Source organism: Theropithecus gelada, chromosome 2 (genome assembly GCF_003255815.1).
Source record: "Theropithecus gelada isolate Dixy chromosome 2, Tgel_1.0, whole genome shotgun sequence".
NCBI classification, from domain to species: Eukaryota; Metazoa; Chordata; class Mammalia; order Primates; family Cercopithecidae; genus Theropithecus; species Theropithecus gelada.
This window is the reverse complement of record NC_037669.1, coordinates 86,407,933-86,432,697: the sequence shown is the minus strand read 5'-3', so window position 1 is coordinate 86,432,697 and position 24,765 is coordinate 86,407,933. Positions and strand designations below refer to the sequence as shown.

Genomic DNA, 24,765 nt, shown 5'->3' with positions numbered 1-24,765 from the left:
GAAATGAAAACCTATGTCAACAAAATGACTGGTACATGAGCACTCATAGAGCCTTATCCATAGTAGCTGGAACTAGAACAACTCAAATGTCTATCAATAGGTAAATAAGCAAATTGTGGTATAATCATACATTGGAATATTCAGCAATAAAAAAGAATGAAGTACTAATACATTATCAATGAAACTCAGAAGCAAGAAGCCAGAAAGAAAGGAACATATTTATATGAAGTTCTAGAACAGGTAGAACTAATCTATAGTGACAGAAATCAGGTCATTGGTTTTCTAGGTAGGAGGTGGAGTTGATTGGGAAGTGGAATGAGGCAACTTTTTTGTGGGGGGGGTGTTATTTAAAATTTCTACATCTTGGCTGGGACGTTGTTTACATAGGTGTCAACATTAGCCAAACTGTATACTTTGATTGTATATGTTTTATTTTATGTGTCTTGTACTTCGATAAAGGTGATTTTAAAATACCATTAAAATAGAATTAACAGAGACCTCTGCCTCTAGTGAAGATGGAGTGACAGAACTGGATATACCCTCCCACCTGAAACCACAAAACTAAATAGAGGCAATCTTTAAAACAATGGTTTTCCAGACACTGGATGTTAGGCAATGAAGGACAGTGATCCCTGAGACACAGGAATGCTTGAAATAAGCCCATGGTTGTCCCAGCTTACTGGCTTGAGAGAGCTCCTGGGCCACGTGCACAGAGGGGGATCCCAGGGGAAGCCCTGTGGTCTCCCAGAGTTGAAAAGATGAAGCTAATAGTCTGTGGAGAACAAGGTGGCTTGAGTATGCAGGACAGAGTACCAGGGAGGAGTGAATTGCAGAGGACTCGAGATGAACAGAGGGACTTCTAAGTATTCAGAGTACGTTTTAGCACATGTGTAAGAGAAAACTACCCAAGACTGAGGACACAATATTTTGAATAGTTTAGAAGTGTTCATCATTCACATGGGTCCAGGAATATTGCCTGTTCCTACCAGCCAATATTGTCTGTTTTCCAGCCAGACTGGAAAATCTCATCACTGGTGGGCCACTGGGTTTATTACTCAGAAAGATGTTGCCTCAGCCTTGAGGAATAATTAGCCCTAGACTGAGTGATGCTCCAGGCTGACCTGACCTAACCATTAAAGCAAGACCTGAAAGGATCAAACTGTTTCATTCAAGTGACTTAGCTGCATCCCAGAACAAAACACAGGAATATTGATAGGAATACAGAAATATCTAGCACTGAATAAGCTTTTATGCCTGACATTCAATCAAGGTTACCAGGTGCGCAAAGAAGCAGGAAAACGTGACCCAGGGTAAGAAGACCCCATCAATTGAAACCCACCTAGAACTCACACAGATGTTAAAGTTATCAGAAAAGGACATAAGAACAGCCATCACGACTGTTTTCCATATGTTCCAAATGTAGAGACATGGAAGATACAAAAAAATTTAAAAATTAAGATCCTAGGAATAAATCTAATGAGAGATGTATAAGACCTCTTCTATGTAAAAGTTTGCTGAAGGAAGTTTAAAAAGACCTCAACAAATGGAAGAATGTATGTTCGTGGATTGGAAAACTCAATTTGGTAAAATGTCAGAGACTGTATTAAGAGAAGGTATGTTTTCTTTGTAATGAGAGGAAGAGATGAGGCAGATATGAGTTGGGTTTGATAGTGGGAAGCTGGGAGTATTCCTGCCTAAATTCCTAATTTCTCTGTAACCAGAAGCAGGGTTAACTGCAGATGGTGAGGGGTAGGTGACAGTGTAGTACGTCTGAGAAGAGTGGAAAAGGCTCAGAACAGTCGTTGCAGAGAATTAGGCAATGATAGGACCGGAGAATCGAGATAGATGATCAGTAGCATTGGGGTCCTATTGGATTTGAGTCTATTCTGATGTCGGCCTGTACCATTGTGTGACTTTCTGTAGCCATGCTTGGCTGTTCTTATCCAGACATGGAGAAAGGGAAGCTTTGCACTTTTTGCTAACTGTGAATCGAAAAGGAGAGGTCTGCTAGCTGTGAGCATTTTGCTAGCTGTGCATGCATAAAAAGTTAGAAGACTGTTGAGGATGCTAGCAAGGATGTTGCTGAGATGACAGATCATGATACTTAAGGTGAATAAGGAGGAAAGGAGAGACCTAACAGAAAAAATGAAGGTATCAGTGGACTGGAGACTTCAGAGAGGTTAAAAATATTTCTAGTGGGAATAGTTGAAGAAGTCAGCTGGAATGAGAGAAGGTTGTGGTCAGAGAAATGAAGGCTTGAACTTATAATTTGGTGCGGATGAAGTTCGATGTGACAGTGAGATTGGGTGGCTGAAGTAGTACGGAAGAGATAGTCATTGGAGACTTGTGGAGGAATTGGAAAACTAGGGTGAGGGCATCAGGGGCCGTTGGAGTACCCCAGGGAGGTTGTAGAATGTGGGATGGAGCAGCAGACGGGGAGCCAGGAGTGGAAGTCCTCACTTCCCAAGGGCAGCAGAGGACAATGAGGAGGAACCGGAGGAGGGTGTGTGGCCCACTGGCACCATCCTCAAAGGATAGGGTTTTCATTGATTTTTATACCAAGGTTGGGGAGTATTGCCCTGGACATGAACCTGGAAGTAGGCTGGGTCTGGAAGGGCTGCAGGGATCACAAAGTGACAAGAACGTGGGACCCTTTTGAAGAGGCTGCAGGTGTGGGAGAGCTTGCTGCTGCGGAGCACAGGGCAAGACTGAAGAGTAGGGGAAGGGTAAGTCAGTGACAAGTTGGGAGGGGTCCTGACAGTGGTGTGCTAGGCGACGTGGGACTGGGCAGTGTCTAACCCAAGGCAGCAGCACAGATAGCTGAGGCTGGGTGCAGATGTGCCTTCTGCGGGTGAGGGGCCTCAGAAGGGGCCTGGCAGACCCTGGCTTGCTCGGCCTGGGGTGATGTTGTCCAGCAGCCCTGGTCTGGGTTCCCCCGGCCCCCACGGGGCTGTTGGAAGCTTCAGTCTCCACAGACTCAGCCTTGGGTGGGGGTCTGCCCGGCTGGGGTGAGGCAGTGCTCTGGCTGTGAGCTGTGCCACCCCGGCCTGTGGGGTCTCTGCTGGCTGAGGGATTACTGGTTTCTCTGTTGTAGTGGGGGGAGCATAAAGGCAGGGGTCGGAAGTGCTGGCCCCCGTGCCAGCTCTGTACTTCCTAGAGGCGTGGCTTCTTTGGTCAATATACTTCACTTTTCCAAACCAAGGCTTTTTCTTCCTAAAATTGGAGCACCCCACCTGTGACTTTTCTCACAGAGCCATCCTGATAACCAAGGAGAGAAATGGATGGGAAGGGTCTGGATAAACGGGAAGACCTTTTTAAGTATGTGGGAGCGCCACACTGGCCTGGTTGTGACCTCCTTCTTGGAGGTGGTTTCTGTGAGCTGGAAAAGTCATCTCATTTGCAGTCCGGATGTTTACCTGCGCTTCTCTCCAGGGCCCCACATCCTTCCAAGACCTGGCAAGGCACTTGGTGCATTAACCTGATTTCTCTAAGTCTGATTGTCATGAGTTTGGTTTTGGGTTCAGAGATAAAACATTAATCCACCCTGAACCCATCATTCCCTCGAATGATGGATTCCTTCTGCTTTAAAATAAATCTTGGTTTAAGTTGCCTGCTGGCAGCTTTGGGTCTCTGAGTCCTGGAGACCCTTGCTGCATCTGAAGGATTTTAAGTCAGTGGGTGAGAGCACACTACCTGCCGAGAGGTGTAGTGTCCCCAGAGGCCCACCTATCCTTGAGTCATGAGCTATTACTTACCAACAGACCCACAGACACATGTCAGGAATTCCAGGGCCCAGTGTGGATTCCAGCAGCTGCACTCTCTCCCCCTTCGGCTATCAGTCAAGGATGTTTTAGCATCAAATCTGTACCTATCAGTATGCCCTAGGAGCACAGCAGAGGGTTGGCAAGTCAGAGGGCCTCACCCGAGGAAGCTGGGCTCCAGTTGGGCATTGAAGGATGGACAGGATTCGTTAGGATGGTAAAGAAAAGAAGCAAGTTGTCAGGAGAGTGGGACCTGGTGCCTCCTGCCTGTTGGAACCAGTGAGTGCAATGGTGAGGCTGCCAGGGTGCTCCGTGCTGTCTGGTGAGCAGTGGGCAGGGCGGATGTGGAGTTGGGAATACCCACTGAGGGAGGCAGGGTTGGTTTTTTTTCTTTAGGCTGTGGGAGCCGTCAGAGTGTTTGAAATAAGGTGATGGTTGACAGCCGTGCCTGGAAGGTAAAGCTGGCACCTCCCAGAGTGTAGTGGAGTTAGGAGAGCCCGGGGGCTGGGGGCTGCAGGGATGGGGTCTGTGTGGAGGTGCAGAGGTGTAGTGGAGATGGGGATGGGGTCTGCGCGGAGGTGCAGAGGTGGAGATGGAAGGTACAGAGTTTGTTGTGGCTCGTGCCTCTCAGATAAGAAGAGGTCTCTGGATTTTGATTGTCAAGTCTGGGGATGTGGATTGTATGAGAGAATTTTTCTTTTTTGTTTTCTTTTAAAAATATTTTTTACAGAAACAGGTGTTGCTGTGTCACCCAGGCTGCAGTGCAATGGTGTGATCATAGCTCATTGCAGCCTCAAATTTCTGGGCTCAAGCAATCCTCCTCCTTCACCCTCCCAAGTAGCTGGGACTGCAGGCATATGCCACCATGCCCAGCTAATTTTTAAAATATTTTTTGTAGAAAACAGGATCTCTCTATGTTGCCTGGCTGGTCTCGGGTTCTGGCCTCAAGCTATCCTCCTGCCTTGGCTTCTCAAAGCCCTGGGATTACAGGCATGAGCCACTGCACCCGGCCAGAATTTTTTTTATTGCTTACAATTTTGTGCTTTATTCAGTTTATTTTAATCTTCTCCACTACTTTGATGAGGTAAGTGTTCTTTGCCTCAGTTTACAGATGAGGAAATCAAGACTCAGGGAGGCTTATCAATTTTCTCAAAATTTACACAGCTAGTAAGTAGTTAAACTAGGAATTAAATCTAAATCTATCTGTCTCCAGAGCCCAAGCTCTATGCTTTGGCCTTTTTAAATGTTTTTCTCTTCCTGAGATTAGTTACCCAATGCTGAGTGGAACAATGGGATACAGAGGCTTCAGAGAAATTGGTTTATTTTTCCTCCTGAATCTGCTTGTGGACAAGTCTCATTCGAGCTCAGGTGGTCCTTTTGGGTCCTGTTGCTGGAGGATCGATTGAGCGATCCCTCTCAATCCCTGAGCCCGGCCCTGGGATGTGGTGCTCTGCCCCTTGTCAGCTAAGTCTGGGTGCTCAGGGAAGGCACTTCCCACCCACCACGCCTTTCAGTGGGCACTCCCGCTGCGGAGGGGAGCTACTCTATCCCTTTCCCCTCTCGATGCAGCTCACAGGATGGCTTGCATGGCCTGCGAGAGGGATTTGGGCTGAGTTTCCTACAGTGACTGCTTTGGAGATCTGCCAGTAGGGGGTTCCATTTCAGCCCCTTCCTTGGGTCCACATTGCTACTCCACAGTGGGAACCCCTAGCAGCTCTGAACAGCAGATCCAGCCTGGAGCTCATTCTGGCAGTGTAACCAGGCCCTTCACACAGCAGACTGTGTTGCCCTGCCGTTGCTGGTGCCTTCAGACGTGTTCATTTTAGGTGGTTCTGCCACCCTCCCAAGCCAGACTTCATGTGCACATCTTCCTTAGTTTTTCTTGGGAAACTGGAATCTGACAAGTCTAGCAGGGTATGTTTATGAAGTGACTTCTTAAGTAACGGTATTTGAAACCTGTCATGAAGATATGTGATGATATTGGTTTGGCTCACGTGATTAAGTGATCTCTTTCATTCAGAGAGAGTGATGGCAGACAAGAGAGCCCATGGTTTTGAAGAAGAATACCTCCTTTTTTTTTTTTTTTGAGATGGAATCTTGTTCTTGGAGTGCAATGGTGCGATCTCAGCTCACTGCAGCCTCTGCCTCCTGGGTTCAAGAGATTCTCCTGCCTCAGCCTCCCGAGTAGCTGGGATTACAGACACACACCACTATGCCCGGCTAATTTTTGTATTTTTAGTAGAAACAGAGTTTCCCCATGTTGGCCAGGCTGGTGTTGAACTCCTGACCTCTGGTGATCTGCCTGCCTTGGCCTCCCAATTGAAGAATACCTCTTAAAACACGTTTAAGTTTTAAAAAGATTGAAACAAAGTCTGTAACTTTTAGCATGCAACCTTCATGGATTCTCATCATTGGGAAAAATTTTCTACTAGAAGCATTGGCATGTCTTTGGTAGCCATGGAAACTAACCCTTCAAAGAGAGAGGAGCTCTTCTGTCCTCAAAACAAGGAGATACAGTGAAAGGAAGGCATATTTCATACTCAGATGCCTGAAATACTTTATTTCTGTGTGTGTATATATATGTATATATGTGTATATGTTATGTGTGTGTGTGTGTGTGTGTGTGTATATATATATTTAAGGCTTATACAAGACTCCTTGTTTTTGTTTTTGTTTATCAGTGGCACAATGGGTATAGTTTTAGGTGATGGAAGTTACATATGCACTGTGGCCAAATACCCAGTACAAAGCCCAAACTTGCACATCTTTGATCCTCATTAATGTAAAACCCATGCTTGTGAAAGCAATTATTTAGATGATTTTTATCAAGCAACTGCTAATGACCGGGGTTTGTGATAAGGAACCAGTATACAAAGACAAGACAGACACAGGCCCTCCTTCACAGAGCTTACAGTCTGGTAAGTAAAAGAAAATAGTGAATAATCAGTTGCAGGACTGTGAAATAAATTCTACAGAAGCAGGGTTCTAATCTGGGGGACTCTAAGGTAGAGAAAAATCTTTATGTCCTGAGCCAGCTGAGTGGGATGGTATCTGGAAGAGCACGAAGGGTCATGCAGGGAACAGCATGCACAGTGGCCTTGTGTGGAAGAAGCTCCATGCCTTGGAGGAACTGAGTGAACTTTAGGATGGCTGGCGTCCAGAGTTCAAGGGGGAAGAGGTCAGAAAGGAGGCAGGAGAGATCTGACATGACCAGATAGATGGTGCATTCCTTCACTCCATCCCTACCGCACTCTCCTGCTCAGGGCAAGTGCCACATGTAAACAGTTAGGTTTGGTCTGTGCAGGGTGGCCCAGCTGCTAATTCCTGTGTTCTGTTCATGGCAGATAACTCAACCTAGTTATTAAAACCTAGGAAACACCAACTGTGAAAATGATTCATCCTCCCAAAAGATGAAAACTGTTTTAAATATCATCACAGTCTTTTATGTCAATGAAAGCATCAAGAACACTGGCCGGGCACAGTGGCTCACGCCTGTATTCCCAGCACTTTGGGAGGCTGAGGCGGGTGGATCCCTTGAGACCAGAAGTTTGAGACGCCCTGGCCAACATAGAGAAACCCTGTCTACTAAAAATACAAAAAATTAGCTGGACATGGTAGCACACACCTGTAATTCCAGCTGCTTGGGAGGCTGAGGCACAAGAATCACTTGAACCCAGGAGGGTGGAGGTCGTGCCACTGCACTGCAGCCTGGGCAACAGAGCCCAGGCCCTGTCTCAAAAATAAAAGTAAAAATAGAAATGTGATTATCAGATGTTTTTCCTCAACATATTTTGTTGTGTAAACAAGGGCCCCCCATTTTCTCATCCTTTTTGCCCACCAGCAGTTCCCATGCATTTCTTGGCAGCTGTGTTTCATGACTGCTGCTGGAGAATACTGTCCCAGGCCAGCTGCCTTCCCCTGACTGATATCACCTGCAAAGGAGCAGGTCTTATTTATGGGGTGCTGCATTCCTAATCCCTCCCCACCCCACTCTGCCTGTTGGTCTCATGCAGAGAGAACATCCTTCGGCGATCACCAGCTTTTCATGGTTGAGGGAAAACTGGAACAAATACAATGCTTTTGATGAACTATGAGCTGAGACTGCCAATGATTAAAAATGTTTTAATTGTGAAACATCACACATTGCTGTTAATTTTTATTTTTGTTTACAAAATTCCTAGTTTCCTTGAACAGAAACTGAACCTTTGTGCTTTCTAAGAAATTTAAACAAAAAGGTTCTTTGAATCAAACTACGTTTTTGTTCTGTTTCATTTCCTTTATGTCTGCGTAGAAGAAATAATTTAGGTCTAAAGAAGGCTGGACTCCCCTGATAAAAATCAGTGGGTTACTTCTTCAACTTCCCCCTTCTCTTTGCCTTTTTAAGTGTTGCCTTTGTTTTTTTCTGAATTTCTGAGCCTTCTGTTTTACTAAAAATCTGAGTCCCTGGTGATTTTCTTGGCAGTTTTCAATGAAGGTTGTGTTGTTTTTTGTTTTGTTTCAAGGGTTGGTTTTTTTTTTTTTTGGCATGTGTGTGTAAATATCAAAGTGTTTTGTTTGTTTAAATTTTATGTGGGCCTAATTAAAACAGATAGCATGGCAACCCAAGAAAAAAAAAATCCTATATCTAAATCAAGATGACTTCCAGTGGCCCATTTATTTTATGGGGCGTTTAAGAAATAAAAGTTCCCACAGCAAACTGTGTGTGTCCTCTTGCATCTGCGGCAGTCCCATTCCACCTGCACCTCCGTCTCTGTGTGATGGCTGGCTGCAGCCTGGGCATGCTGTCTCCAGTACTGCTGGCTGAGCCAGGGGTCCCAGAGATCAAGATGTCAGGGCCTGTAAATCCTGCGGCATGTCAGTGTCTGGTGGCCTCTCTGCAGAGCATGGGGCATGTGCCCAGCCCGTGGGGGCTCCACTGGGGCTCCTGAGACGGAGGCTGGCTGGTTCTGGGGCGGGAGGTTCTCTCCCTGGAGTGGTGCTTACTGAGTGGGAGTGAGGGACAGCAGGTGGAGAGATGAGCGGAAAGGGGGCTGTCACCTTTCTCTATTCCTGAGCTGGGGCTCTCAGGGAAAATCAGAGTATAGTAATGAGCAGAACTATGCTTTCTGCCCTGCCCTCCCTCCCTGGTCCTGACTCATGACTTCCCCATGAGTCACAGCCCCAGGGAAGGGACATGGGGTTTGCAGCCTGGTTAGTAACCCTGTTGTCCTGTTGACTGGGCGTAGATGCAGGGCGAGCAACAATGCCTCGTTGAGCCTCCATGTTGGCCTTTGTGAAATGGATGTGAAATTCCTCCTCCTGCCTCTTACACTGAGGTTGTGAACAGCTCTGGGGGCAGTGATTGTAAAGACATTTGCAGGACTCCAGGAACAATCTAAATAAATGAAGGGCTTTTTTTCTGTTATTATTAGAGAAGGGGACATGGTAGAGACTCAGGCCATTTCGCCCAAACCCATTTACCCCAGCCATGCAGGCTCATATTCTGCTGAAGCTGCTGTTGGTTATTGCTGGGACCCTGGGCGATGCAGTCACAGGTGAAGGACTGCATACGGTGGTGTGGGCTCAGGCTGTGCTTGTTTCAGAGACGACTTTGGCTTGTTCTACTGTGTTGGTCTGTTCTGTCGAAAGGTCTTTCAGGGGCTGGATGGGTATGGGGCGCATACCATTGTTCTGTCGTCAGAGCCCTCTGCAGCCATTTCTCATGAACTCACTCAGCCCTTCTGCTTCTTGGGTGTCATTGCCACCAAACTACTTGGCTGCCAGGTCCAAGAGGGTGCCAGGCTGTTGCCCAGGGAAAGAAATAGACAACAAAAAAGGGGCCAAGTCACAGCAGTCAGGTCCCCATGGAGGAGGCACTGGGGAGGCTGGAGTCGCAGCAGCAGTTGAAAGGTCGTTAGAACGTGCTGTGATCTGGTGTCGCTGCTGAGTCATTAGTCCATCTCTACTGAGGATCCCTGTCTGGGGAAGTTGCTATGTCCCAGGGCAACTGTGCTGAAATCAGTTGTCTTATTTCAAAACTTGTGCCTGTGCCCTGAGGCCCTCAGCAGGCATGCTTCTTCTCTCATATGGCAGCCCTTTGGATACTGGGGACCAGCCCCTCTTCTCCATCCCTCCTCCTGCTCTGCCCAGCCTGTCCTCCTTCCCTGAACCAGGTGGACAAGAAATGTTCATGTGGCAGATGGGGTGTCACGGGGCCCTGACAAGGAAGGTCCACATGCAGGGCGATGATGACACTGGTGTGCTAGACCCAGGGGACTGGTGTGGAAAGGGCAGAGGTGGCAGTGACCGTAGCATGGTGGTGGTTGGGGGTCAGCGACAGGCCTCATAGGTGTTTTTCCAAATAGTCGTGTAAGAAAGTTGGGGCTTCATGAGAAGTGTGTTTTGACCACATTTGTATTGATGTTAAATCCAGCCCATCACCCAGGGCTTACTGAATGTCTCTGGTCTTCCTCACCACCATTTTCTTCTTATTTTCATTTTCTCTTCACACATAACCCCTGCCAAAGCTGAGAGGAGTCGTATCAAATTTCTGTCGGTTCCTCCTTGCCTACAGAGAAGCAATCCAGCTTCCTTAGTTTTGTATTGAAGCCCCTTCCTGGACTGACAGGAAGCCTGTTTTGTTTCTGTTTTTTTGTTTGTTTGTTTTTGAGACAAGGTCTCTCTCTGTCACCCAGGCTGCAGTGCAGTGGTACAATCACAGCTCACTGCAGCCTCAACCTCCCAGGCTCAGGTGATCCTCCTGCCTCAGCCTCCTGAGTAGCTGAGACTGCAGGTGCGTGCCATTTCACTTGGCTAACTTAAAAAAAAGTATTTTGTAGAGAGGAGGTCTCACTCTGTTGCCCAGGCTGGTCTTGAACTCCTGGCCTCAAGCCATCCTCCCATCATCACCTCCCAAAATGTTGGTATTTCAGGCATGAGCCACTGTGTGTGGCCTTGTAGCCTGGTTTTGATCCTCATCCTCCTGGTGTCTACTCTCCCTTTCCTCTGCTCCTGCTTTTCCTTCCAGGCATCGTGTTGAGGTGCTCAGGGTAGATTCAGCAGCTGCATGGCCTTATGTGTCCAAGTGCTGTGAGCCTCAGTGTCTATACAAGAGGGTGATAGCAGCCCCTGCCTCACCATAGTCACTCAGCAGTGGGGATGGGGTAAGGTGTTGCTCTGGGCTCTGGTTAGGATGCGATGCTCAGGGGGCCACCTGGGGTAGGGGACACATGTATTCATGTTTTGGTGCTCAATGAGTAGAGTTTTCTGGCGAATTAGAGGCAGGCAGAATGCATTTGGATGGGGTAAGCCAGAGAATGTCACCAAAAGCATGAGACTTGGGCTTGGTCTTGAAAGGCACTGGATTCAAAGATGGGAGAAGGCTGCTCAGGTGGATGGAATTCTGCAGACAAAAGCTCAGAGGGTTGTAGAATTGAGAAGAGTGTGGCCAGAGTATAAGGTGTGCATTTACGGGATGGGTGAATAAGACTGGAATAGCACTTGGGAGAAGGCTGGAAGGCCTTGAGTGGCAGGCAGAAGCATCTGACTTGATCCTTGAGGGAGGCAACGAGGAGCTGTGAGGCATTTTGAGTAGGATGCCACCAGGGGGAAGTCTGGGTCTGCAGTAGTCACCTGGAGCAGGGAGGGAAGCAAGCTCTGATGAAATGCTCTGGCCACAGCTCCTGTGGCTGCCCGGGGAATGGGTGTGTGCAGACTGGCCTACATAAGACACTTCGCAGCTGTCCTGTTAGGCTGTTAGGGAGATTCCTTACTGAGTAATTGCTTCTCAACCAGGAGATACAAGGGAATATCTTAATGACCTAGAGATAGAAGATCTACCACATGAGGCCTGAACACAATAAGGGAAAATGGCGAGCTGACGGTGGAGGCTGTTCCAGATGATATGTCTAGGTTTGGGCGCACTCATTTCATGCTTCTGGGCGATCCCAGCAATCATGGGCTTTCTGTCCTATAGGGGCATATTCTGGCCTCCTGAAGGAGTAGGAGTAGGGCTTGTTTTGTTAGATACAATTTTTTGTACATAGCCTTCCTGCATGCCTATATAAAGTGTCACCAAGGGGAAATAGAAACACGGGAAGAAATACATGAGAAATGGACAACATTGTCCATTCCTGCCTGCAGGGAGCTTACAGTCTAACTGGTAAGCTGAAATGAATATGTAGCAACATGAATTTGAATTTGGTTAGTAGTAGAGTTATATCTTCTAAGCATTCAAATGTTTTCTATTTGGAAATAATTTCAAATATATAGAACAACTCCAAGAATAGAAATAGCACAGTGAATAATCCATGTACCCCTTTCTCCAGTTTACCTAATATTAAATTTTACCTCATTTACTTTTTCATTTGTTGTCTATCCATAAGGGATGTGGACTGATTTTTAAAAATATGTTATAATTTATTACTGTCCTTAGTTATTTCAGTGCTCTGCTCAGATTTCCTAAGATTTGGCTAGTAGGAGCTACTTCTCTAGCTCCTGTATCCTTATGATATATCTCCATAATGTGTTTTGGTTTGTTTTTGTTTTTGAGCACTTCCTGATTTTCTTCATCTTGTACCTACCCTACCCTTGCTCTGGAATCACCCACTTCTCCAAAGTCCCCTGGTTCCTTTTAATAGGGAATGTTATTAAAGACCAAGATGTGGGTACCAGGTGTGCTTGTACCTGCCAGAGCATCTTTGCTTCTAAATCCTTTCAACAGAGAGAACTAGGAAGTATATGCATTTGTTTACACATATTCGTACACATACTTACATTGATACATATACTCACATATCAACCTCTTTTAAAAATCAGACATTGGAAATCAGACTTTAAAATAAACAACTTTTAGAAATCATCAGTTCACACCTATACCTTCAATTCCAGTCTGTCCCCAGAGGGTTCTTCTCTGTTCCATGTTTCTGTGTCCCTCCTTCCACAGCGAGAACTCTGGCTCCCAGCAACATTAGCACATGTACTCACTCGCTGAATCCTGTAATCTGTCTAAGATAGTTTCAGAATGGTCTCATCCACATCACTACAAAAAACAAAGCTCCTAAAAGGAGTTCAGCGTTTGTTTGCAGTTCATCCCTCACTCCAATCCTGCCGAAGACTGGGAGCATATCATCAAATATTCCTGAGCTATTTGAATTAGTTTTGTCTTTCTCCTTCAGTCTGGTTATGGTATTCATTGAATTATGGATTTGTTTATTTCAATTCACTTTCAGTTTAGGGGTATTTTCCCTTCATCTCGTCCTTATTGACTTAATTTAAACAAATTTAAGGTGAAGAACATTAACATGGTTCCCAAAGTCAAAACTATAGAAAGAGATATACTTGAGTGTCACTCCAACCTTGATTCCTTTGGCCTAATTCATTCCCATCCCTTGTTTTCTGCTCTTTTAGATACATCCAAGAGAAATATGCATATATGATTTCCCAGTTTTTTGTATGCAAAGGGTAGCACACCATATATATATATATGTATGTGTGTGTGTATATATATGTGTATATATATATATATTTTTTCGGTCCAGGCACTTCTTATTTATCTTTTGATCAGACACGGCATAACCAAAATTCTGATTTGGAACAAGAAGGCTCCTAGCATATAACAGTTGTCGGATTTTTAGTTACTTGCAAAAGTCTGTTGGTTTCTACCAATAGCTTTATTAAATAAGCTTTGTAAAACAATCTGTTAGTGATAGGGTTCTTAGAATATGAAGAATTCTTTTGCAAAGTGGAGTGACTTTTTTCGATCGTTGCGAAGTTTCATAGAAGGTGTCTCAGACTTGAGGTGTGATTTTCAGGATCAGAGGGTCGGTTGTGATGGGAATGGGTTATTCTCAGCTGAGCAGATAGTGTACAGGATTGGCAGTGGGTTTGCCGGCTCATTGTGGTCACTCTGAGCCTTGGGACCCATGTGTCCTTCTGTGTGTTTCCCAATCCTGACGGGTTTGTGGCAGCTTAGAGCCCATTCACAGCTAGTGCTAATTTTTCTCCCTTTGATATTTGAGAAAGCTCTTCCATTTGCCTTTTAAATTTCTCTCTTATGTCTGGATTCAACAACTATTATACATTTGAACTTCACGTTGATACCGCTCTTTGTGTTTTCAAAGCCTCATCTTACTGAATGTCTTGCTTAATTCCTGTGAAACAGCAGAACGGGTATTGTGTCTGTTTGGAAGTGAGGAAACTGAAGCTCAGAACACAACAGTGACAGAGCTAGGACTAGAAGCCAAATCTTCAGACGAAGAGCCCGGAGTGGTGTAGGAGGGCCTAGGCTTTATCTGTGTTTATCACAGGGACTCCACCTCCCTGCCCCCTTCCTCCAAACTGCCCTGTGGCCAACAGATTTCTGCTGCATAAACCTCACCTCTGTCCACATCAATAATTATTACCTTCCTGCTAAGTATTCAGCCATTCAGAACTGTCTGAAATCAGTTCAGAGGGTCTATATCAGCAGCTTTGTTATATGAGCTCTTGTGACAGTGACCATCATTGTGAGTGGGCCATAAACCAGGACTTGGCAGGGTTTTTTACTCTTAGGAATTTTAGTCAGATGCCTGCTTAACCGTGTCCCAGCAGCTGAAAATGTGCCACAATGATGCAACTTGTTAGATATGGGATTTTTATATTTGTAATGTTAAAAATGCATAAAATATTACAAAAGAAAATTACGAAGATAGTAAAAGAGTTACCCTGAGAAGCTTAAGGACATTCATTTTATAATGTATAATTATATACATTATATACATTATAAAATGTATACAATTATACATTATAAAATGTATATAATGTATGTAATTATATGCATTATAAGATGAATGTCCTTAAGCTTCTCAGGGTAACTCTTTTACTATCTTCATAATTTTTTCCCAAGAACCCATATATGATATGGACCCAAAGTAAGAATACCTTGTTTGTATGTAACCATCTGAATTTAGTATGCTAAGTTCAGAATCAAAACATGCAAACAGATTTGTACTAGGATACTTTTTTGGTGAATAATAAAACCAAAGGTCCACTTTTCTTTGAGGTGTATTTAAGAAAACAGTTTATATAATTCATTTTCCTGAAGACACGTGACATTCCAAGCCCTCTTATTGATGCTCAGGAATGTGATTCTGGATTGAGTGTGACTTTTTCAGAGTTCAGAGAGTCATTTGGTGAATTTACCTAGAGCTGAGTTACGCATTTCCCATGTGTTGGGAATCCCTGGAGGCCTAGAAACCCCAGACAGTTCTCAGGCTGTGGTATGTGTGAACAGCGAGACACTGAGTCCTTACTTCTTTGAGACAACAGGTGTTCTTTGGGCTGGGAAGTCAGAGCACATGTCTGGGCTCAGATCGGCTCCTGCTCACCTCTAGATCCACAAAGCCTGGCCTCCTTCCTTACTCACAGGGGGTAGAGTGGAGACAGACAGCCCTAACAGGACCAAGGATAGGTTCCAGGGAGTCTGAAAAGTGGGGTGATTTAGGATCAATGAGAGGGATCCTATTTTTTTCTTTTTCTTTCTTTCTCTCTCTCTCTCTCTTTCTTTCTTTCTCTCTCTCTCTCTCTCTCTCACCCAGGCTGGAGTACAATGGCGCAATCTCAGCTCACCACAACCTCCACCTGAGTGGGATTCTTTCTAATTGTGGGCAGAGGGTGGCACTTGGTGAGGATTCCAGTTTCTTATCTGAAGTATTAACATCACTGGGTGTGCAAGCATCTGTTCAGCCCCTCGACAGCCTAGAGTTAAGGGAGAGGTGTGAATATGGGGTCAGTTTGTTGTTGTTGTTTTTTGGAGATGGAGTCTTGCTCTGTTGCCCAGGCTGGAATGCAGTGGCACGAACTTGGCTCACTGCAACCTCTGCCTCCCAGGTTCAAGCAATTCTTCTGCCTCTGTCTCCCAAGTAGCTGGGATTACAGGCGTGTACCACCATGCCCAGCTAATTTTTATATTTTAATAGAGATAGGGTTTTGCCATGTTGGCCAGGCTGGTCTTGAACTCATGACCTCATGATCTGCCCACCTTGGCTTCCCAAAGTGCTGGGATTACAGGCGTGAGCCACCGCGCCTGGCTGGAGTTAGCTTTATGAAAGCAGGTCACTTCCCCGTTCGTTGGTTGGGTTAGGTTGGGTTGGGTTGGGTTATTGAGGTAGGACCCTGAACAAGACACGCTGGCTTTGACTCGGAACGAAGGCAAGAAGCAGACACGAGTAACCTGTGTCGGAATCTCAAGGTCTGTGTGCAGAAACTGCATTGCTGTAACCTCACCTGCTTCCTTAGCAGCTTTTAAGTGTACTTACTAAATCTCTAACTCACATATCTTGGCTCCTGTAACAACTCACGGTTGGAGATGCAGATGGTTCCTCGCATATAAAAATTGGGTAATCGTCTGCCTGACTCTCAGGCTTGCCTGAGTGAGTGTGGGGTTTTGTATATATGCATAGATAGAGGCTTGCACACATGGTGGAAAGTAGCGTAAACACCCCACAGTTGGGAACATTTACCTGTCTGCCAGAGCCTTTCCAGGGCAGGTGTTCCTATAAATGGGCAGCAAATCATATGCCTCTTCCCCTCCTGCAGGGAAGACTTTTGGGGAAGACTATGACAAGTAGCAAGGGTGAAGAAAAACAGTAATGCTTCATCAGTGCTCAAGTTCCCATCTGGGAAGGGAGAACTGGGTTGTGGGGCGGAGGTGGGGGACTGCCCTGACTCCATCCACTGCTCTGGCCCAAACCTGCAGGTGATGGGTAGAGGAGCCTAGTGTGGGCACCAGCAAGGACTGCTGCCCACTCAGAGCTCTTGGTTTGGACAAAAGGGGTAGCACACAATATTAATGCAAAGTTTGTCCAAAAGCATTGAAGAAGCCCTAAACGTGGTACTCTTTGACCACAGCTTGGCCTACTTGGCTCCCTCCTCTTTGAGGAGGCTCTGGGGAAGGTGGGGCATCTCTGAGTTCAGGCCCCTCGTTGGGGGGTGTCAGAGGCCCACTATGACAGCACATGGTGTTTTGGGCCCAGGCCCCTTGGGATCGCTGTCATCTGAGGGGAGTTCATTTTCTAAGAAATGATGCATGTGTGTTGGTTGGGCTCTGCGACGCTGACCCCCACGGTCTTGCTTGAGAAGACACTGTCTTCTGTCCTGTCCAAGTGTGTGGCTCCATAGCTGTGCTCATGTGACTGTACTCAGTGCTGTGTGTCCTGCCACAAGACTGTTGTGCAGCAGGGCAGTGGCTCAGGATGCAGGTCCCCAAGGATGTCCTGATATGTGCTTGTCCTCTTTGCCTCCTTCAGAGAATTCTCAAAGGAAAGAGAGAAGGCAAAAGCACGGGGAGATTTCCAGAAGCTCCGGGAGAAGCAGCAGCTGGAGGAGGATCTAAAGGGCTACTTGGATTGGATCACCCAAGCTGAGGACATCGATCCCGAGAACGAGGAAGAAGGAGGAGAGGAAGGCAAACGAAATAGTATGTAGCGCCTTTCCTGCCCCTGGCTAGACAGACCCAGTGTGCGGTTCAGACGCCTGGCAGCAGGCCTTCCTTGACTCTGACCCAGGCTGCGAGTGGGACGGCCTCCTTCCAGCCATCTGGTCCCTTCTGCCTGCACACATCACGGAGAGAGCAGGCGCATTGGCGCTGACTCTAGATTTCTGCCTGAGGTTTGGGGGTTAGAGTTGGTATTTGGTAAGGTGGGCCAAGGAGGATCCGACGGACCCACCGTTGGCCTGGGAAATTCAGTAAGCGCATTTCTGAGTGGGCACAGGGGTAATGAGACGTGTATTCTTGCACCACAGGAGAGGAAGCTGTGGTTTCCCTCACCTCAAAGTGAACAGTGTTATTGGACAAGAATTTGAAGTGCAGGGTTCCTCTTGACTCCTACTCTTAGGCCACCTGACATGGCTCCTACATGTGCTATTCATATGAAGCCATATGCTTAGCCCATCAGGGACTAGGAGGAAACCAGCTCACCGTTCTAGGCAGTTGTTAAGGGGCATGTGAGTCAGTGACAGCTGCTTTGCAGCCCAACCACCGACACCCCACACTGTGACACTAAGCACCCTAGAGCACTTTCTGCAGGAGGCAAGGCCTGAGAACTCAGTCAGTCACTGAAATTAATTGCCATTGTCAACCACAGTGTCTCTTTCACTGCATACTTTTCCCACAGATGTGCTCTTATTCTTTCTGGGGACCTCTGTGCCTTGGGTCAGAGTGGAAACTGGAATCCAGCAATGCATTTGACTGAGATGTCTGTGACTTGCCACAGATCTGGAAGAGTTGGATAGGAAGGACTGAGAACATACTTCAAAGGCACATGTCCATTGAGAGGCCTGGGGACCCGAGGCCGGCCCTACATTGTAGAAGACGGCTGAGCAACTCCCTGCTTGAGCAGGGTGCCTTGCATGTTTTGCTGTCAGCAAGGCCTGTTGCTGGGTACAGGGGAAACCCGGAGCTGGAGAGGATGTGGAGTGCTGCCTCCTAGGGAGAGACAGGGCTGCTCACACTAAATGCAGCCCTGGGGAGCGGAGCTGCAGGGCACACATAGAGGGCAGGCGCGTGCTGCGGGAGCCGAGGAGGGATCGAGGACAGGGCTGGGGGACGTATTTGGCCTGGGCCCTGAAGGATGGATGGATCGCAGGTGTGACCGTTCAGTGTGAGAAGAAGCTCCCTGACCCAGGGGACTAGCGTGAGGGAGGCATGGAGGTGGGCAAAGGCCGAATTTCAGGGGGGAGCAGTGGTCCCTTCGGCCGGAGCGCAGAGGGTATGAAGGTCGGGGTGAGCTGCCATAGGAAGGGTGGGTGAGGTGCAATTGTGCCTCTTCTGGAGGTTGTGGAGTGTGGAAGTAGGGGCTGAGAGACCCTGACGGAGGGGCTTCTTGTCTGAGAGGGCCCTTACCTTTCTTCAAGCCTGGGTTCTGTGCCTTCATGGGGAGGGAGTGTATTCCGTGATCTCAGATGCCCTGGCTGGTGCAAACCTGTGCGCTGACTGGGAGTGGGCAGGGTCAGGCCTCTCTTCCCTCCCTCCCTGCATCTTGCCAGGCTCAGGAAGGGGCCAGGGCTTCAGCACCTGAGGATCAGAAGACTGAGGGAGGGTTTCTAGAGCTCACTGTTTGCTGAACGCAAGTTCAGAGTTTATAAATAGACATTCATTTGGGTCTCAGACTCAGCGATGTGCCTGTGAAGTGATTAGATGTAAGAGTGCCTGCCTGTCCTCTGCACAGCTCTCCCCTTGGCAGTGCAGCTGTCCTGAACCCCATGGCCTCCGTGGAGCTTCTGTACCTGCAGTATTGCTGGCAACAGGCCACGTAGGTGCAGCTCAGAGATGCCTGCACAGCTCTTTCCCCTTCACCTGCGAACTGTAATTCGGATGCTGACCTGCCTCACCTCTCCTCAACCCAACATGGTATTTGTAAACGAGAGGAGGTATGGCCCCTTTTTTCTCGGCAGAGTATCTGTCTTTGCTAGCTTAGCTGTGTACCCCAGGGAGCTGAGTGAGGCCTTCTTACAGGCCAGTGGCCTTTCCTCTGTTTATTTCTCCTCCTCTAGAAATAGACAAGGATTCGTGTTCTAGTGTTGCTAACATCAGTCATGGTAGAGTTGTTTATTGGGCCTATGATCTGAGGATTAAGGGTTTTCATTGGATTTAAGGTGATATCTTGAGGGTTAGCCATTTTATCTCAGCCCAGCATTTCCTATGACCTGCCACTGTAAAGAACCTGACAATGACAGAAATCAATGACTCTGCCTTTCAGAGAACTTGCCAGGAGGGGAAGATGGAGAAGGGGTGGCTTAGTGTGAGAAGCTGATCCCATTGTTAAGGCCCAGCACTGTGCTGTGGGAGCCCAGGAGGGCGCAGTGATTCTGGGAGTGGACCGGCTGGGGCGAGGTGAGGAGGGCTCCATGGGAGGAGCAGCCCTGGGCGGCAGAGGGTGGGGATGGGGGCTTTTTCAAGCTGGGGAAGTGGCGCGAACAAGGTGTGCAAAGTGACAAATATTCAGGGGCCGTTAAATGCATTGCTCAGTAAAATAATCTAGGAAAGAAACAAAACCCGCTTAAAAGCCTTGTAGATCTTCAGAATTCGCTCTCACTGGGGCTCCCAAGCCCAGAAAGCTGCACTGTGTCTTTGGAGCATCAGCAGTATTATTTCTGCTGTGCACCATGATGTGTGACTCAAAATGATTAACTAGCTTAATGTTTGATCCAGAATAGCAAATGTTTCTGTGATGCACCCTTGTTCTTTATGGAGCTCATTTTGCCAGGTGCTGGGGTTTCCTGTGGAGTGAGGCTCACAGTGCTTCCCAAGGCATCAGATTTCCAGAGCCTTGATGATGGGGGTTTTAAATAAAGACAGAACGCTTAGGCTGTGGAGGCCATAATGGGATTTAACTGACTTGAGAGCCCCAAGTCTCCTCCTCTGAGGAGAGAACCTCTCTGATCACAGACCTCAGCGGCTCAGACCCTCTGGAGAAGACAGCACTGTTGAGGTTTCCCTGGGGCCTCCTGTGGCTGCCAGCCATTTTCTTCCTGACACAGCCAGAAAACCACGCGAGGAGAGGGTTTCAGTGAGGCCCACATGGTCCTCCTCACCAAATAAAGAGCCCTGGATTCACCACATGCACATGCCAGGTCTGGGGCTGTCTCTGTGCATCTGATTAGCAGGCAGTAGAAGTGTGGGTGTTGCCAGTGTTATGGTGTTTGCATCCTCCCTGGGGGTGTGAGATCACCCCACATGCCTTCCACTCCAACCCTGCTCCTCTGTTACCTCTTGGGAGGAGGATGGTGCAGGGCCTGGGCTCCTGACTTTGTCCATAATGACTGAGGATGCTAATTCAACTGATAGCCCTTTTCAGCTGGGTCCTGGATGTGAGTTGATCAGTTTCCTCCAAGACCTTGAGGACTGAAGTGACAGTGTGAGAAGAAACACTTCCTGATAGCTGAGGCTCAGCCTAGATGAGCAGAGGTGGGTGTAGGAAGTCACTTATAACAGCAGATGTCTGTGAGCTCACAGGAGGCAAAGGCTTGGGCTGGAGGGCGTCTTCATGCCCCTTCTCTGGATGTGGCTGTAATGGAGTTTTGTGACTTGGAATTTGGACTTTAGTGTTAGGCAAATTACTCAACCTCTCTGGGCCCCACTTTCCTTGTCTGCAAGAAGGGTATCTCCCCATGGGGCTGTTGTGACAATTGAATGTTCTGTGACTGGTAGGAGATGTCATAGTTGTAGTATGTGCTGTTGCTGTTTTCACCAGACACCAGTAAAACTTGACCTCAACAGAATTTTGGGGGTATAAATTTAGGGGGTACAAATACCGTTCTGTGACATGGATATATTACATAGCGGTGAAGTCTGGGCTTTTGGTGTAACCATCACTCAAATAGTGTACATTGTACCCAGTAAGTAATTTCTCATCCCTCAGCCCTCTTCCACCCTCCCACCCTTCTGTGTCTCCAACGCCTATTATTCCATCTACACCCTATGTCCGTGTTTACACATTATTTAGCTTCTGCTTATCAGTGAGAACATGCAGTATTTGACTTTCCTAAACAGAATATTTTTTAAGGTTCTGCTAGACCTGTAACCAGCCTCAGGGTGGGGCCTCCCCCTTAGGACCATTGCCCTGTACTTTTCTGTTCAGAAACTATCAGGTTCTGAAGTATTGATGGAAAACACATCTGTTAACTAGGTCACTTTCGAGATAGGGCAGCACAGCTTTCTGGCTCTTGAAGTCCATTTCTAGTTTGGCGGTGTTTGCTGTCAGAGAACAGATGTCAAATCAAGTACTTGGAGATGCGCTCACATTATCTTTTCTCTCTGATCTGCTAAATGTCACTGCCTGCATCTGTGATGCCCAACACTGGCTGTATGTTATGATCACCTGGGGAGCTTGGACACTTCTTGATGCCATACTCCACCCTTTAAGACTCTTGATTCATTTTGGGGTGGGAGCCAGGGGTGGTTCTTTTTCATTCAGGTTCCCTGGGGATTCTAATGTGAAGCTCAGGTTCAGAACTCCTGGGTCCAGGATGCTATCAGGGGCCGAATATCACGCTGTTCCAGGCATTCACTTGAAAGAAGAGGAGAGGCAATCAGGCCTCTGACTGAGCTGTCTGGTGACTGGTGACAGGTAGCTCCAGCTTTGTGCATTCATAGATTATTTAAGATGTAAATTTCATAAATGTGCTATTGGAAAGCTGGTGTTACACAATTAACTGAATGGACAAAATTCCCTTTGAAGTGAGTTCCTGAGCATTTGGTAAATTTTCAAGGATAATTTATTTAACTTTTTGCTGAGCCTCAAGTTTCTTAAGAAACCCTGCCAAATCTCAAAGTGATTTTTTTAGACATATGCAGCTGCTTCTGAGTTAACAATGGAGTTTTGCTAGGACCATTAAAATCTGGAAGCCTAAAATTCTATTTTAAACTCTTCTTATTGTCAGTGATTAGTCTTAAAAAAAAGCATTAAAAATGAAATCATTTTAAAGGGAGCTCATTCTAAAATTGTGGCCAGAAAAGCAGAGCAGTTTTATTGTAGGAACTATTAATGATTAATAATTCCTCTAAGTAAAGATATTTGATGCCCAAAGAAAGGGAGGGGCATACCTGAAACTTAATCTCTGACCACAAGGACAGCCTCTCTGTCTTCTGCTTCTTCAGTGGTCCTGGAGGCTGTGGGCACTGCCCCTGCCTGCCTGCCTGCCCTCCTGCCCAGGGACTCTGCCACCCTGGGGCTTGCTGGAGCAGGTTGCCCTAGCTGCCTCCCTTTTGCATGTGCTACCTAGTTGCCTCTTACTGCAATGTTTGCTTTGGGGGTGGACAGAAAACCAGGTTGGCATAGCTGTTTGCAAGCATGAGACATAGCAATTTGCTGGTCCTGTTTTGAAAGACTGTGTTTTGAAATTGTGATTTATAAAACTGCTTTCGTCACCATTGAACTACCTCAAGGCACAAGTTCAAAATGGAAAATACTCAATTAAAAGCTGTAAAGCAAACAGTAGCAGTTAGAGTGGCATACGGTAAATATGCGTCCAGGTCAAGAGCCCTCACTGGAGAGGCAGCTGGAAGTGCTTTCACTGGGAAGTGGGAGGGCTGACTCAGGGGCTGGCCCTAGGGTCGGTGGCTGGACACTCTCTCCATTGCGGTGGCACTGGGAGTAGTTGTCTGGCTAGGTGGACTCTCTACAGGGGTGATAGAAGCATGGTAATTTCTGAAGGTGCCTGCATGTCTGCCATCAGCTTCAGCCTCCTAAGAGCTGATGGGAGCTGGACTCAGGGACTGTTGCCCCACTGCGGAGACAAGGAGTGGGTACTCCAGCCAGGTTTGCAGTCTCAAATCAGAGTTGTTTTATCTGTTTTTGATACATTTTAGTTATGGAAGTAATATTTGCCTACATAAAGAATTCATGTTATTTCAAAGTATATAAAGTAAGAAAAAAATTCTCTCTTCCTTCTCCTTAAAGAGAGGCAGACTAAGAAGTCTGGGGCCTCTACTTCCACACCTCACTGCGCATAATACGTGACACAGACAGCGTGGATAGAGCTTCCACCCTAAGATGCCCAACAGGTATTTTTCACTGAACCATGTACCACAGATATTTCCCATGTTTTTAAAGCAAAACGTTGGCTCTTTTCAATAAATTGCCATTGTAAAAACTGCTACAGTGGACTCTACACTCTACAGCACGTGGCCCTCTACTTTATAGAGGTCTCTCCACCACGAGACCATCAGCTCCGTGGGAGCAGCAGGAACAGGGTCTGTTTCTGCCCTCTGTTGTGTGGCTGCACCCAGCATAGCGCTTGTCCCACACGTAAGCATGCCGTTACTTCCTTCTTGAGTGAAAGAATAGAGAGTAATAATAACTAGCATTCGTCAGGTGCTTTCTGTGTGTGAGACACTGTTCCAAGGGCTGTGGGTGAATATGTTCATTCTTCTTCACACAACTCTGTGAGACAGGAACTTGACAGGTGGGGAAACTAAAGCACAAAGCAGTTCAGTAGCTTCCCAAGGCCATGTGACTTACGTAGCAAAGCTGAGATTTGAACCCAAGCTCTGCCACAGTCTGCACGCTAACCATCATTAACCCCTGCAAACACATGCCCCTGTGTCTGCATGCTCGTGTTCACGTGGGAGAGGATACAAGAAAAGGGTCTGCTGTGTCAGAAAGGATGCACATTTTATTTATTTTTATTTTTATTTTTATTTTGAGACGGAGTCTTGCTCTGTTGCCCGGGCTGGAGTGCAGTGGCCGGATCTCAGCTCACTGCAAGCTCCGCCTCCCGAGTTTACGCCATTCTCCTGCCTCAGTCTCCAGAGTAGCTGGGACCACAGGCGCCCGCCACCTCTCCCGGCTAGTTTTTTGTATTTTTAGTAGAGACGGGGTTTCACCGGGTTAGCCAGGATGGTCTCGATCTCCTGACCTCGTGATCCGCCCGTCTCGGCCTCCCAAAGTGCTGGGATTACAGGCTTGAGCCACCGCGCCCGGCCAGGATGCACATTTTAGGAATGTGAGTATTCTGCCCACCCATAGTAGGTGCAGGTGTCTGTGCTCCCCACACCCTTGCTTACTCCAGCATTCCTGCCGCTGTCTCACACTGCCCCACACAACTCTTCCCTAGAGTACGGAGTCTGCACTCTGAAGACTAGCTGGCTTAGAGTGATCATGGAATCACGGGGCTGCAGGGGGTTAGAGATCCTAGAGTCATTTCTCTTGTGACCTGGTGGTCATGGGAGAGTCGTAGTGACGACAGTAGTGGTGATTGATCATGCCTTGCCAAAGCTAGGCACGTTGCTTTTATTACCGTCTCTACTGTTCACCTCTTACAACAACCTTACATGGTACAAGTTCAACTATTACTGACATCTTACAGGTGTGGAGGAAACTGAGGCTTCGCAGTATCAGGTAACCTGTCCATGGCCATCCGACATGGAAGTGGCAGGGCTGGGATTAGACCTGCCCTGTCAGAGTCCAGAGCCTACCTTTTGAACTCCCACCTGTCCGTCCCATATGGTAGTGCTGTTTGGAATCACACAGCCAGTCAGTACCCA

The 24,765-nt window shown here is 47.1% G+C and overlaps 1 protein-coding gene across 4 annotated transcripts in view; it reads left to right on the top strand.

The window, feature by feature from the left end:
- CACNA1D (calcium voltage-gated channel subunit alpha1 D) overlaps nucleotides 1-24,765 on the top strand; it is a 326,868-nt gene that overhangs the window by 197,727 nt on the left and 104,376 nt on the right. For all 4 annotated transcript variants that reach the window (XM_025375479.1, XM_025375478.1, XM_025375481.1 and 1 more), the window contains exon 9: nucleotides 17,027-17,196. In XM_025375479.1, coding sequence (XP_025231264.1) covers nucleotides 17,027-17,196 — 170 coding nt within the window. The remainder of the gene's footprint in view (nucleotides 1-17,026; nucleotides 17,197-24,765) is intronic.